Source organism: Tiliqua scincoides, chromosome 2 (genome assembly GCF_035046505.1).
Source record: "Tiliqua scincoides isolate rTilSci1 chromosome 2, rTilSci1.hap2, whole genome shotgun sequence".
Lineage (NCBI taxonomy): Eukaryota > Metazoa > Chordata > Lepidosauria > Squamata > Scincidae > Tiliqua > Tiliqua scincoides.
The window spans coordinates 69753467-69769698 of NC_089822.1; the positions used below are offsets into that span (position 1 = coordinate 69753467).

Below are 16232 nucleotides of genomic sequence, written 5' to 3' on the forward strand. Positions count from 1 at the left end.
GTTGGGAGCTTAGCCAAGCCAAGTTGTGCCCTGCCCTCTGGTGGTGATGTGGTTTTATTACATATACAACATGACTGATGCCTTTTGAAAAACTTTGGTCCACTCTGAAAAGTAACCTTTCTGTAAAGGGAACTTGTCATCTGAATTTGAAATAGAAAAAACATTCTGATAAGTTTTTTTGAATCCTTAACCTGTTCATGAAATCAAGGGGAGAGGATAGTAAGGAAATAATAAATCCAAAAACACCAAAGGAAAATGTTCTATCAAAATAACTACTCATTTTCTTTCCATAATTAACAAAATCCAGAAAGGTTTCTTTGTAAAAAAAAAAAAAAAAAAAAAATTATGCAAACATTATTGTTGCAATATTGTTTCAATTAAAAATGTATCATGATCTTTACAGAGATGAAACCCTCATACTTTCCCCAGTAGTAATATTAGTAATCAAAAACTTACAGGGCACAATCCAACAGGTTCTTGTACAAGCCCCATTGATTCTCATGCTGTTATATTACCCCTATTCATTCATATGAGACTGGAAGAATATACTCTTAGATGTGCTCAAGATTTTCAGTAAAAGGCAATGGGCTGATCCAAAGACCTACATTAAGTGGAAAGAAAATAGTCATTAAAGCTGTTCTGCAAATGTTTGTGCTGGAGCTTGTGTAAGAGTTTTTGCAAGTGCTCTGTCCAATATGCACATTCTATGGAATTTTGCTTGGGGATGCTTTTGCAAGATCTTGCTTCACTCTTCGCATACAATAGACCAGTGCAAAATGTAAAGCAGCCCTTCTGTGAATAGAAGACATCCTCCACATGTGGAAGAATTTCTGTGGATCCATTCAATGTTGTCATCCACACTCAAATGAAGAGTCAACCTTTCTTTTGGAAACCTGACTCCAAATTAGTATTAAATATAGTGGGAAATTTTAATGTTTCTACATACTCATATTTATGTAAAAGTAAACTCATGACACACAATTCAGATTTGACTGTCACTGAAATTCTTAGGACTGGGTTTGCTTTTTTTTTTTTTTAAAAAAAAAAAGGCTTAGCATTTTATAAAATTGGATTTAAAAAAAATCAAAATGCTGGTCTTATCTATTTTTTTTTTAATGCTGTTAGAGTACCTGCTTTCGGTCTTCTTTTGTGCCTTTGTTGGCTGAGAAGATTTTTTAGCATAGATTGCACAGTATTTGTGAAAATTACAATTTCTCCTAATTTCTTATGGTTTGGAATTTTGGAATCTATGTGAAGTCATGAGACACGACAAGAAAACAAGAAAAGGTCACAGCTCTATAGCAGTGTAGATACATCCGCAAATGCTTATGGACAGAGATGGTCATCTGAATGGCCATCTCTATCATATAACCAGGGCTTTTTTTCTAATGGAACGCGGGGGGGCAGAGTTCCAGCACCTTTTTGCAGGGGCCCCTCCCCTTTGGAGGCATTCCAGGAGGGGGGGAGCAAAACAGAGGCATTCACTGGGTGGGTGCTGGGGGGTGCAGGGTGGGCGGGCACCTGGCCCCTGCCTGACTGCACAACGACCCCCTCCTGCCCCCATCTCCAAGCTCTTGCCTGAGCCCAGCCTGCCTCCCCTCCCCCCACGCTCTGCTTCCCAGCGCAGCTTCCAAGCCAGTGGAGGGTGTGGGAGACACACGCCAACGCCGAGGAGGAGGATGGACAGCCAGCCAGCCAGCCAGGGAGACGGGCTGCAGCACCCACAGAACGCCCAGGTACTGGCTTGGCGGAGGAGGAGGGGAAGGAAGCTGGCTGGTGCAGCCCCGTGCCAATCTGCAGCACGAGCCTAGGTGTGTCTACTCAGAAGTAAGTCTCATTATGCTCAATGGGGCTTGCTCCTGGGAAAGGCTGCATAGCCTTGCAGCCTGAGAGCCCAAGTATGTCTACTCAGAAGTAAGTTCCTTTGTGTTCAATGGGCTTACTCCCAGGAAAGTGTTATAGCATTGCAGCCTGAGTAGACAGGCAGAGGAAGGACTCTGAGGCTGTAGTCCTCTCCACACTTTCCTGGGAGGAAGCCCCACTGCCTCTAGTGGGACTGACTTCTGAGGAGACAGGCAGAGGAGGGGCTCTGAGGCTGCAGTCCTCTCCACACTTTCCTGGGAGGAAGCCCCACTGCCTCTAGTGGGACTGACTTCTGAGGAGACAGGCAGAGGAGGGGCTCTGAGGCTGCAGTCCTCTCCACACTTTCCTGGGAGGAAGCCCCACTGCCTCTAATGGGACTGACTTCTGAGTAGACAGGCACAGGATTGGGCCCTGAGGCTGCCATCCTATCCACAGTAAGCCCCATTCACTAAAGTGGACTTCTGAGTAGACATGCATAGGATTGGGCTCTTAGGCTGCAATCCTAGGCACTTTCCTGGGAGTAAGCTCCATTGACTAGAACAAACCTTACTTCAGAGTAGACATACCTAGGATTGGGCTCCTAATCCTGGCAGAGATATATATCTGCACCTGTTTTCACATGCTAAGGGCAGGTGAAAAGGGGTTCTACGTGTGTACAATGTGCTGTCCAGCCTTGCCAGAGATCCTCCTCATCCTTCCCCCACAAGCATGCCTTCAGCCAGCCAGCGTTTGCAGCTCCTCTCCAGTAATGCAAAGCAGCTGCTCAGGGCAGCAGAGAACATACAATTGCATGCGAAGCGCCTTCCCAAAGACACAGAGTATTCTGATACCTGAATTAAACCATATTTAATTGCTTGTTTGCAAACGTAGCTGTTTCTATGTGCACCTAAGGACCCCTCTTGTGTAAGAATTCCTTTTTTGTTCTTACTCCCACAGTTGCTTAGAGTAATTTTACTACATGGAACTCATGTAAGCCATTTTTTGGAATCCATTCACTGTTTCCTCTCCTTGAAGTAGTTCCACACTACACGCTACAAGTGCACCTGTACAGTACTTTCCCCCATGTGTAGAAAAAATAGCTAGGAGGAAGGGGATGTGGAGATTGACAGCCCAATCCTATGCATGTCTACTCAGAAGTAAGTTCATCTTTAGGGGAGAAGCACATAAAAATTTTTTATTTCTCCAATGAAAAATGGTTTAAAAATAAATAAATAAATAAATAAATAAATAAATAAATAAAAGATTAACAAGTTGAGAGTTCCTGCACCTTTTTATTTACAAAAAAAGCACTGCATATAACGTATATGAAAAAGCCCAGCTGAGCTGCGGGCTGCATCTTCTGTGGCCTAGACCTGGAACTGTCTTACATGAGTTGATGGGGAACACATTCATCCTGTTGTTCCTGAACTAAGAAATCTAGAAGCTAAGTAGATTTGGAAAAAGGATATGGTCTAAGAGGGGAAGTACATGAAGAAACAAAGGAAGGAGAGAGTGAGCCTGGAACACTTGACATTTCACATAGAAAACCAAGAGCAATGAATTCCTCTTCTGCTGGTTAGATGAGATTCAGAGGTCAAGTTGCTGATCAGACACTTGCTACACCTGACTCAATCAGATTCTTGCTACTATCTGCCAGTCAATGAAGGTGTCCCCATTCCCTACTGGCCTTGAAGAACACCTTGAGTCTCAAGGTGGACAGTCTCAGCTCCTTAAGTTAGATTCAATTCTCAAGACACCCCTAGTTCCAGCTCAGAATCTCTGCCAATGAGAAGCCTCAGTGAATTAACCTTTTCCTTACAAGTATGTGAGACAGAGTCATAGAGGTGGAAGGGACCTACAAGTTCATCAGATCCAACCATCTGTCAACACAGGCTGCCCTACAGCTACAATATCCCTGCTAGGTGGCTGTCCAGCATCTGCTTAAACTATTCAGCCTCTGCTTAAAAGTCCAGTATCATACAATACTACAGAAGGCTTGCCTCATAGGAAAAACTGGAAGGCTTCGATTATCAGTAATTTGGAGGTGCTCCTGGCATAATTGACTGAAGATCTTCGAAGTATGGATTTCCAGCAGGACATCTGTTCATGCCATAGCCCCTGGTGGCCCCGGTGGCCGAGTCACTGCTATACGTGGTGGGGCAGGAACAAGGGCATCCCCTCCTCTACCACAGGGAGGACAGCTTCCATTTGCAGCACCATGACCTTTCTCTGTACCTGAAATACATTTTGGAAAACAGGATTTTTAAAATCCAGATGTTAGCTGCCAAATTGAACATCTGATTAACTTCAGAATATGAAGTCTTAAAGCATGGCAGATCAGTGTACATTTCACAAATATCTGGCATCAAAGATTGACTGAACCCAGTTATGCCTCAAAAACAAGCAAAAAATGTAATCAAGTTTCCATTTTAAGAAGAACAATTGATTAATGCAACCTGATTAAGGGTTGAATCCTATCCAGCACAAGAGCTGCGGCTCCAGATGGCTACTGCTGGATCCTGTGCTGGATGTGAGCAGGCTGGAGGTCTCCTCAGGGGAAGGGGTACTTTGTCCCCTTTCCCTGAGCAAAGCCCCAGCCTGCTCAATTGGGCTTCTTGAGTCAATGCCAGTTAGTTTGCTGGCATAGACCTGAGAAGCCTGGTATTAGGCTTTCAAGCCCAATATGGAGGATATGGTTCCGTTGAGGAGGCCTCTGCCGATCCCACCCCCCTCCCAGACCTGTCCCTCCCCAGTTCTGTCCTCTCTCCACCCTCTCCCTGCCCTGAAATGCCTGCCCTGCCCACTGGCCACCCTTCCCAGGCCCCCACACCGCTCAGTGCTTACCTCCTTTCTGCTGATGCCAGGGGTTCCTCTGCAGCGTCGACGGGGTGGCGCAGGCCTCCCCGCTGGCGCCATTTACTCATGGGGTGGTGCAAACATGCCTTATGGCACATTTGCTATACCCAGTGCTGGGGCCCGACAGGATTGGGCTGCCCAAGTGATTGGGATATGTACTGATGAAAATATAAAGTGGGATACGTAAGTCCAAGATTATGCTAAATAGAGAGCTGTGTACCATATTTAGGAATCAAGTCCATACATACCATTCATTCATTTATTTAAATTTTTAGTCCTCTTTTCAGCAGCTAACAACACTAAAACCATTATAATATAAGCATAAAACCAAGGAATAAAACCATCTAAAAAAAGAGCCATCTGATAAGAGCCAACTTGAAGTGGTGTGTCTTTAAAAGGTGATGGAAGCACTGAAATGAGGGAGCTGTACCAATCTTGTCGCAAGGAGTTCCTGGGTGCTGCCACCAAGAAGGACCTCTCCCACATGCCCACCAACTGCAACTCAGAGAGTGATGGGAACATGCAGGACAGCCTTTCTTGTCGACCTTGGGGTTCAGGCTGTCTCTTCTAAGGGACATGTACTCTTCCTTTATGTACTCTGGACCAAACCCATTTAAAGATCATAGCAGCATCTTGAATTGAGCTCAGAAACATAGAGGCAGCTCACATGGCCTATGCAAGATGGGTGTAACATGATTCAACAAGGAGCCTTGCTGCTGCATTCTGCACAAGCAAATGTGTCCAAGCACTTTTGAAGGGCAGCTCCACACTGAGTGCTTTACAGTATTGCCATCTCAAAGTGTCTAGAGCATGTGGCATCAATCTTCATAGCCAGATATGTCTTCTCAAGTAACAGGCATAGGGCAAAATCTTATCCAGTTTTCCAGTGCCAGTGCAGCCGTGCCAGTGGGGCATGCACTGCTTCATATGGTGGGCAGGCAGTCACAGAGGCCTCCTCAAGGTATGGGAACATTTGTTGCCTTACCTTGGGGCTGCATTGTGGTTGCACAGGTGCTGAAAAGTTGGATAGGATCGGGCCCGTAGTTGGCACACCAGTGGCATTTTGGCAAAAGTTCCTCCTTATCATGGCTGACATTTGGGCAATGCCAAGACAAGGAGAATCTCCAAACTGTGAACCTGGTTTTTTCAGGAGATTGCAACCTATCCAATGCAAGTTATCAACCTGTTCCATAACTAGTATTCCTACTGTCCAAGAGCACCGCTTCTGGTCTATGAAAGTTAAAACTGATGATGATCTTGACCCCTTAATGAAGAAGCATTAAGTTATGTTGAGTAGGTGTCATAAGCTCAAGTTCTCATGGATCAGTTCGACAGCAATTGTAAAAATGAATATCCTGCTGATCTTGTTTCATATTTTTAAATCTCTTGGTAAAAATTTCAGTCAAAAGATCAAATATGACAGAAGTAACAATTAATGAATTTACACAGGGGAAAAGTCTTCCAAAATAAAGTTTCAAGTTAGGCAGCGAAACCTGAGAGATAATGGATTGGCTATTCCTAACCTTACAATATATTATCATGCAGTGATACTTACAGCTAAGTGCGACTGGTGGGACACACAGTATCTAGATCAGGCTTGGCAAACTGAGCAATCCGATGTTGATATTCCATTATGCGATTTTTTTGAAAGAACAAGACAGAAGAAAACATGTTCGGGCAACAAATATGATAAGGAAATCATTACCAGATGTATGTGATAAGGATAAGGACCAGCTGACACCAGGTCAAGGTTTGATTGCCTCTCTTTCTGTATCATAAAGTTTTTGAGATCACAAAGAGGTTTTCTGACTTTTCATATTGGAAAAACGCAAACTGTCTCATATCTTTAGATATACGTCGAGAATGGTGAATGCTAAGACAGAATGAATCGTGGGAAAAGATTAGGATTCGAACTTGATTCCAATATGCCATGCCAAAGGTGTTGTGTAGAGTAGTGTGAAGAAATAATATGGGAAAGGAAAGTTATAGAGTGAGAGTAATTTCTGAAGACCAGTGGCAATGGCAAAGACTTTTTGTAAAGATTTATAATATGGTGTACAAAAAGCTATAGCTCAGAATACTCATAGTTTAGGATGAGAGAAAGAATTGAACACTGCAGTTTCTTCAGAACAATGGGAATATTCATGTGCATCTGTAGCTGTATGTTCAGTTAATATGAAACTAAACAAAATATCTGTAAGATGCTATTATTAGGGTACCTTATTCCTATGAAAATCAAACAATTCTATAAACACACTTTGGGAAAATGTTGGTGATATAATAAACATTGGGCTCACGCTGCAAGTTATAAGTTGATAACTTTACAAGAAATCACAAATGAGAATGTGGGTTTGGAGCCAGTAGCAATTAAATGATTTGAAGGGAAAGATATCTAAAAAGACTCTGAATCTGTTATGGCTGCCAGACCATTATTAGCTAAGAAACAAAACCCAAATATTGTTCTAACTCCGGAAGAATGGCATCAGAAAATACGGTGGGTTATTGTAAACTAAACGCAGTAAAATGATTTAGACCTGAGAAGGTGAATGGAATGGAGAACATTTCTAATGAACAGAACAAATGTGTTAGCTAATTGAATGTACATTACACTCACATAAATTTGCAAAACAAGGAAGGAAGGAAGTGAATGAAGAATTATACTGTGAATAACTATGGGTTTTTCCCTTCTGATTTTGTGTTTACAGTAGCTAATGATAACAACTGTACTGAGAGTTCTCATTTCGTCTTCTTCTGTTTATAATAGTACATTATACTGCAAGATGAATACATGGAAAAGTACTTTTGAGAATTTGTCAGTACGAAATGGTAATCCTTTTTTTTTCTTGTGATGTTATTCTTGCTTGCTGTTTGTTTTCAAGTGTGAATTTTATGTGATTGTGTGTTCATGTGTTTTCCAATTTATAATAAAAATATATTAAGAAATGAAATAGCATAGTGGTCAGAGTACAAGTCTGGCATGAATGACATTGGGCCAGTCACAAGTTCCCTGCTAACGTTCCCTCTAATTTTTCTCTGCAGTGCACGGAGTCCTATGGGAACTGCATGGAGGTGGCTGTGAAGCACTCAACAATGATGTTATCATCATGGCCAAGCTCTGCAGTGCTGAGAGGTGCATGGTACTTTGATTAAAGTTGCGTGGCCAAAAGAATGTTGTTCTCTGCCAATTTTAACTCATAGGTTTGTTGTCACGGTAAAATGGGGAGGTGAGAAAGCATCACCTTGAGCTCATTGTAAGAATGGTGGAATTTAAATGCAATAAAACAAAGAAATACATTTTGTCAATCCATCTTCAGATCTCTGTGACAGACAATATCATTGCCTGTAATTGTCCTTCATTTCATTTGAACTGCAAATGTTCAGTTTCCCATTGTCTAACATTAGACTGAACTTTTATCACTGACACCAAGTGGCAAAGAAAGATAATTAGACTGGTTTAAAAGCAGCTAGAAGAAACAGACCTAAGAGGCTGTGGCAAAGCAACACGTTTAATAATGAATTGTTGCATATGCTCCTAAAGCTGAACAAATGTATTAAGGACTTGTCTCAGGAGCCACTGTGCTGGCAAATAAATGCACAGAATAGAGTCCTCTTCTCATGCAACCCTGCCACATATTCAGTGAATGCACAGAAGGGTGTGGAATCATGCAGGCTAGTCCATCATCTGATCAATTTGCATATTTCTCCACTGACCTCTATGGGTTGGACAAAACATAAGAACTCTCCCTACCCATACAGTTGAAAACCCGTGTATTCACACGGGGTTTCTCCATGCAACTGAGAATGATAGTCATGCCAAGGTTCCCCCACCCATAATCCATTTTTACACACTGCTCAATGTGTAGAGTTCTGCACGGTCAGAGACACACATCAGAGGTGGACTTGGTGCAGTCCATCCCTCCCATTATGCAATGATTAAATATGTGCAAGGAAAGCATGTGCAAGAGGGCTTAGGATATAGCAAAATATGCAATATGATTGACACAATGAAATCAAGATAGCCGTTTCATTTGGATTAATATTTGAAATCCAGGATTAAGCCAGGAAGGAGTTGCTATATCTTTACTGTTTAATAGAGTTGATTTAACTTGGATAGAATTCTATGTGTTTTAAACCTTTATGTTACATGCTCCTATATCATATCGGGCAGTCCATATAATAAAAGATTCAATGTGATTAAAATGGCTGCTGCACTGCTGCTGGAAGCCTCACAAAACGTGGCTTTGCACCAGTCCCTGAGGCAACACAGGGCATGGTGCTGATATAGCCATGTGGGGCATAGCCCTTGTAAAAGCTGTTGCAGGCAAGAGGTACAGTTAATACTGTACAAAGCTCAGGTGCAACACAAGACTGACAGCCCAATCCAGTGCAAATTCCTGCGCAGTGATGGCCAGGGCTGCGTCCTGCATTGGAATATCAGCTGCTGGAAGTCTCTTTGGGCTAAGGAGATATTTGTCCCCTTGTCCTGGGGCAGGTGATGAAATAAAGGCAACATCAGTCACTGTCATAGCTTCGAGCCGTATCTCACCTTGACCTCCCGCAGCAGGGTTTGGCTTGGCCTCCGCAGCTTCCTCCATAGCCGCACGTGCTTGCTGTGCTTTCTGCTTGTTCTTCTTTTTGTTTTCTTCTGCTTGCTGATGATAAAAAATAAACACCCATAATTATTCTTAAAGATAATCACGGCCTGATGAGATACAAACAAACAAAACAACAGCAAGTCTGCAAACTCTGCAACATCCTTACACTTTGCAATTTCCTTTTCAGCTCCATGTTCATATCCTTGTAGGCTTTCGAGGTAGCATTGAGATAGTAGATACTCAGGCTAAAGGGGAAAAAATAACACATGTGCCTTGTCACATAATGATCATAGCAAGCAATCACCATGTTTAACGCATGGATATAATAATGGCCCAAGTTCATTGTACCCTACACAAAACTGTGGTGTACTGTTCACAGAAGCCAAACTGCAGTGAAGCTTCCCTGCTGCCATCTCACATGTCTTTACTAGGATTGCCAGCCTGCAAAAATGACCGTGTTCCTCTAGTTTTTGCTTTTTCCACAAGCAGATGAGAGCAAAGGTCCATTCAGGCTCTTAAGAGCGCCTGCTGGACGCTATCACTTTAGCACTGGACTACATTCTGGTGCCAGATTTCCCCTGCCCAGCCCCCAATTTTCAAGTTCTGACCTTAAAAGCCACCTTGATTGCTCTTACTAGGAGAAAGGCAGGATAGAAATTCTTTAAATGAGTAACAGCCCAATCCTGAGCTGCCCGGGGCGCGGGGAGGCAGCGGTGCAGAAAATGGCTGCCGCCGCATCCTGCACACTCCGGGCAGCTGCCGACAGCTCCTCGGGAGAAACGGACTTTTGCCCCCTTCCCCGGTAAAGCAAGTAGCCCCCACAATGGGGCTACTCGATTTACCGCCAACCAAAAGGTCAACAGTGAATCAAGAGTCTCCGTGTCGGGAGGTGAGCCCAATACGGGGGCTCTGGATCTGGTGGAGCTTCACTGGCCGCTCACGTGACGCTAGGGCATAAGCCAGAGCGCACTGTTCAGGATTGGGCCCTCAATCATCAGATCCCTGTCTGAGAAATCTCAGGTTTGCGGGCACATCCCACCTGGCAGAAATAGTGAATAAACATACATAAGTAAGTTCCTCTTCCTTGATGCCTCTCCCCACATTTGCAGAGCCTTCAGAGAATTGTGGGGGCAAGGTCTCATCAGATTTAGCACTAGAATTCAGGGGGTATTAAAAATAAAAAAGGGAACCTATCCCTTCAACTTATACCATATTCCTCACTTTCTTTTATAATGATAATAATACAAGGTGCAACTCTATCCAGATTTAAAGCACCAATGCAGCTGCAATGCAGCTCCAGATTACCTTGTGAATGCTTCTATGACTTCTCATCCTACTGCAGGATGCAGTGTGAACCCTGTTCACATGAATGCACCAGGACTGGCAAGTTGGTAGGATTTGGCTGACAGTGTTTGCTTATCTAAAGCAGAGGTTCCCAAACTCACCACGGTCATGGTACACGTCTTTAATGGTGGCCTCTTCCTGGCAATACTGGGCACCACCATCTTGGATTGTGTGAGATCTCATCTAATTGAAGATGCCAGTGCCCAGGAAAGTCAGGAAGAACAGGCCTCTGGGAACATCCCATGGCATTCCTGTGAGTTTGCTGTGCTGCCCTTAGGCACCACAGAGCACAGTGTGGGAATTACTGATCTAAAGACCAGAAATGGAAAAAAAAATGGGGGCATTTTTAAATGCAAGAAAATGCATCTCCACAAGAAAGCTTTATAATGATGCTGTACATACACCATCAGCAATATAAAGGGCAGAATCACTCCAGGGTTTGAGGCAAGCCTAAAAAGTTTCCGAAACCAGGCAGGGAAATCGTGTTCCAGAGTTTCTCCAATGACTTCAAACATCCTGAATTTTCCACTGTTGACAGATATGCAGAAAAAAAATAAGAAAATTAAAAGACTGGTGGTTTTTTCTGGAAGAAGAAATAAATAAAAATAAACCATATATATAGTGCTAGAACATCAAGGCTGACTTCAAATATAATTCCATCAGACAGTATGGCTGCCAGGTTTTTTTTAACTGAGCAGTGTTCATGTAGTTTCAATAACTGAGAAAGGAGGAAAAATTCCAGCAAGTACAGTTTTTCATCTCTTACTCCAAGTAATTACAGAAAAACAGTGTCTCAACAAGCTCAAAAGCTATAGTATACTCATTCACACACTGATGAGACATGACTTGTTAAATATTTATATTATGAGAAACATACTAGGATAATCAAAATATGCTAGGACAGTATTTCTCAAACTGAGACCCACTTGGTGGGTCGTAACCCGATTTCTGGTGGTCCTGCAGAGCCTCCAATGAAAACACAGGTGATGGAAAGATCAGATAACTAATTGCCTCACAGATAACTAAATGCCCAGATACCTAATTGCACAGATAACTAATAACTAATCAGATAACTAATTGCCCAATCCTATCCAACTTTCCAACACTGGTGCAACCGCAATGCAGCCCCGGGGTAAGGGAACAAATGTTCCCAAACCTTAAGGAGGCCTCTGTGACTGCACCCCCAACCCAGGAAGCAGTGCTTCCCCCTCCTCCCATGGTAACATAATCATGCTTTACAGCATGTTTACAACACCTAGCACCAGTGCTGGAGCTCAGCACTGGCACTGAAGGCCCATAGGATTGGGCTCTAAGCCCCTCCCGCTCTGAGGTTATTGATTACGGTTGCCTCATTATGAGAAATGGATCAAGGTTTTTTTTTGCACATAAATATTACTTGTAAATAAATAAATAATAAAAAATTGTTTATTTTGGAATCACTTTTTTAAAAGTCTCATAAAGCTAGGTGGGTTACGATAGTGTCATTTTAAAAAGTGGATCCCAGTGCTAAAAAGTTTGAGAACCTGTGTACTAGAAAAATACCAATATTACAAGACAAATAGTAATTCCTTTAAAAAGGCATCTTTAAAATGTTAGAACATAAATACGCAAACTGGACAAGTTGGGCACAGGTTTTCTGTCCCTAAGGGATCTCAGAGGCAGGAAATCAACTAGTGTAGTCTGCCATGCTATAGTCTCCATTACCATGGAGAGGAAATTGCAGCTCTAAAGCCTTAACTTTCTTTATTTCTCAGTGCCCATGAAGAGGCAGAAGCCATTTCCCTTTTAGATTATGGTCAAACACATGCAATAGATTCTATCTGTGAAAATAAAGGCAATGTCTGAGATGCCTGATTTTGTCCCTTTGTATGGAAAGGCAATGTAGACATTAAAAAAACACAAAATGTTATCCAAAGATATACTTTGTTTCCTCCTCATTAAAAGATGTGTAAGGGGCATTATATGTGGCTACATACTTTAATTTGGGAATGTATAGTTAAGGATTTTTCCGTCAAGAGAATGGCTAACTGAAAATGTCAAGTTCATAATTTTTAACGCCAAAAATTTATGTCGTTGATCAGCAAGGAAAAAAAATGTAATTGTTGTCTATTCATCTTTGAGGATGAAATAATCTTATTCCTTCTTACATGAGTTGTGAAGCTGCATTTGTACAGATCCACCTCTAGATGTCACCCATGTTTTCCACATCTCTGAATCCCTGGCCTATTTATTATATACATGTGGGAAACAGAGTCACAGGAAATGGGTTAGTTTATCTCGGAAGGTGATAATAACTACCACCAATAATGGCCTAACAATTTTTTTTTTTGGGGGGGGGGGGGGAGAATTAAGAACTTATTATCATAATTATAGTTTCTAATTACATTACAAACTACACATTTGTCTTAAATGCAAGCATTTCCTAATTGCCAGCAGACATAAAGTCAAGGGCAGGGGGATAGGATACGATGCAAATAATTGAAGAAAGATAGGTTAAAGCAGACGTACAGGTAGCTTTAAAGGTAAAAGTAAGGAGTTTTTTCTGGAAGTAGTCTAAGGATTCCAGGACAATGAGGCCCCCTGCAGTATTTTCACATTCTGGGCTCAAAAACAAAGACATCCAGACAGATTGTTTATTCAGAGAAATCAGGCCACAAGCTTTTTCTTCCAGAGACCTAATCAAGAGCAATTTGCTTTGGCATACCAAACCTTTTCTATCACTTTGGGCAAAACATCTTTTCCAGTTTTTCTATTTAACTGTCACACATCAGCCGATAAAGAAACAGACATATGTAATGCTACAGACCTGAATGGACCACAGTCAAACGATGGTGGGACAGAAACAACTGTGTAGACCACTGGCAGTGTTGAGAGGAAGAGAATAAACAGCAGCATGGCCATGTAGAAGTTGTTAGATCTGGAGGCTTTGAATACTCTCTCGTGGGGGACGTTGCAGCACATCACAGCCCAACACTGCAGGTACATGGAAGTATGGAGACGAATCACATTGATAGCTGGGAGGCATGGTGCATAAAAAGAGCCCATCCTAGAAACATTCAAAAACCATCCAGTCATCAAAGGGCAACAAAGGGGCTTATATACCACAACCTTTTGTCAAAGCTGAGCTTTATGTCTCTTTGTTTACCTCACTGCCTTGGAGCATATAAAAATGTGTCCTTCAACTCATTCCAGCAGCACACTTCATTTGTCTCAGACAGGATTTGGATAAGTGTACACATTATATTTCAAAAGGGATCACCTTCATAATGGGCTCATCAATGAATGGCTTGGATTCAGAGTTCCAACTGCAAAGTGCTTGAGCGCGATGCCTCCACCTAATTTTGGGCCATTCCTGCTTTCCCCTCTAGCCTCCATACCCTATTGCAGGGGTGTCCAAACTTTTTGGCAGGCAGGCCACATCTTCTCTCTGACAGTGTGTCGGGGGCCAAATTAATTTACATTTCAAATTTGAATAAATTTACATAAATGAATATATTAAAGATGGAACTTGTATGAATGAATGAAGGTCTTGCAATAGCTCAAGACCTATAAAAGTCCTTGCACAAAGCAAGGCTAGCCTTTCCTTCACTGCCACTCCTGCATTACAGACGTGAAACAGCAAGCAGTGGAGGGAACTCTTGACCCACAGCTCATGCGAGAGGTCAAACAGTCATCTTCACACTGAGAGCAGTTACATCAGGCCAGCATGGGCTCCAGCAAGTCTCCGGAAGGCCAGATGCCCATTGGAGACTCGAGGCTCACCGCGGGCCAGATTGTGAGTCTGTGAGGGCCGCAAGTGGCCCCCGGGCTGGGATTTGGGCACCCCTGCCCTATTGCATCCACTTCTGGAAGCCCTTGACCCTCAAAAGGGCCTCTTCATGGGGTGCAGGGATTGCTGCAGGGAAAAGGGGACGAGAAAGCCCAGATGTGCAAGCGAATTTCCACACATGCAATCCTTGATCAGGCCCACTACGTTTATTATTTTATCTCATGGAAATACAAGTCAGCCATCTGCCTGGGAAACAGTATTCACAGCTAAAATAAAGGCCAGGGTCTAGTGGCCTTAGGCCAGCATGCTAGAAAAGTCAGCATGCTCAGAATTCTCTTTTGTACATTCATTGCCCCATGTGGGTATTGAGGGCTTCAGAGTATGACTGGATGGGCCTTTGGGGAAGTTACAGCCCTGGCTAGTGTTGGATTTGGCCAACTTCAGGTGGGTGCCTGAGTATAAAAAACAGCTGCTTCAATTAGGAAAGAAAGAAGGACACTCCAGTGCGTGTATAGACATGCTTTTGTGCTTCCAAGTATCTCTTTGCATCCTAGGCAATGTTTTTCAAGAGAAATCAACCAACTGCATTTGCAAACACAGTCATAAGAACTTGCCATTAAACACTGTAGTTTTTAAACCTGCTTGCACAGGCAATTGTCATTTTTACAAACAATATATTTCCAAAGACGGAATCCGTCAACCTGTTTGACAAGTAATGAGAAGCGCAATAATAACAAACTACCCTATTATTATTATTATGTGTCTCCAGCTCACTGGACTGGTTTCCTGGAGTGACAAATATTTTACTTTATCATAGTTAGCATGACTTCTTAGCAATCACCATAGGCAGCAGTTATTGATTTTTCATAAGCCCATTGTGTCAGATTAAACCATAGGGAACTAATTTACTGTGGAAGCCTGTGCATGTCTACGCAGAAGTAAGCCTCACTGAGCACAATAGTATTTACTCCCAGGTATGGGTGTCCAGAATTGCAGCCTTCATTTTTTCTCCCCTCACTCTCCTTTTCCTTCCTGTCAGATAATGTAATTTTCTAAGGTGAACCGAGATCTAGAAGTATAGCCTGAAATGAAATGTCACCCAAACAAAAACAATGTCAATGCTTGATCTGATTTTGTCAACACTGATTTAATCTGATTTTCCCTAAAATTTGTTTAAATCAAGAGAAAAGCACAGAGGCAGCCGCCTTATGCTGAAATAGGAAATTGGTTCATCTATTTATCTGAAATATCAACTGGCTGTGGCTCTCCACCATTTCAGACAGGGGTTCTGCTCCATCTTACGTGGAGACACCAAAGATTGAACCTTCTGCACCTTCTGCCTATAAAACTTGTGTTGTAGTACCACTGAGCTACAGTTTCATTCCTTTTAATAGCTGAGGGAGCAATCCTGAGGTGGACTTGGGCCGGTGAAAGTCCCTTGTGCTGGCCCGGGAGTGTCACAAACGTGCTCTAAAGCACGTTTGTGCTGACCTGGGAGTCGGGGAGGCTGGTGCAAGGAGTTGCATCAGCCTCCTTGCACCAGATCCAGTCCTGGTGGGGTAAGTTTGCGTTGACCGAGATTGGAAAATGCAAGGGTTGGGGGTGTGGGGAGGGCAGGGAGGAGACGGGAGGGAGACATTTTGGGTTAGGGCAGGGTGGGCTGCGGGCATTCCTGGGAGAGAGTGGACGGGTGGGAAGCAGGAGGCAGGGCCAGGATCGGCAGTTATGGACTGCCCGTTCTCAAACAGCCATTTCCAGGCAGGTGGCTGTTCCTGTGTGGCAGGCAGGCAGCTGTTCTGGTCAGTCAGAACGAGGTGGCGCAGATC

The 16232-nt window shown here is 43.0% G+C and overlaps 1 protein-coding gene across 1 annotated transcript in view; it reads right to left on the bottom strand.

Moving 5' to 3' along the window:
• Positions 1-3946: 3946 nt before the first annotated feature.
• Positions 3947-16232, bottom strand: part of TMC1 (transmembrane channel like 1) — a 53750-nt gene continuing 41464 nt past the window's right edge. The window contains exons 13-17 of the mRNA XM_066612577.1: positions 13444-13683; positions 11040-11165; positions 9460-9538; positions 9245-9350; positions 3947-4077 (exon numbers count right to left, since the gene is read on the bottom strand). Coding sequence (XP_066468674.1) covers positions 3947-4077; positions 9245-9350; positions 9460-9538; positions 11040-11165; positions 13444-13683 — 682 coding nt within the window. The remainder of the gene's footprint in view (positions 4078-9244; positions 9351-9459; positions 9539-11039; positions 11166-13443; positions 13684-16232) is intronic.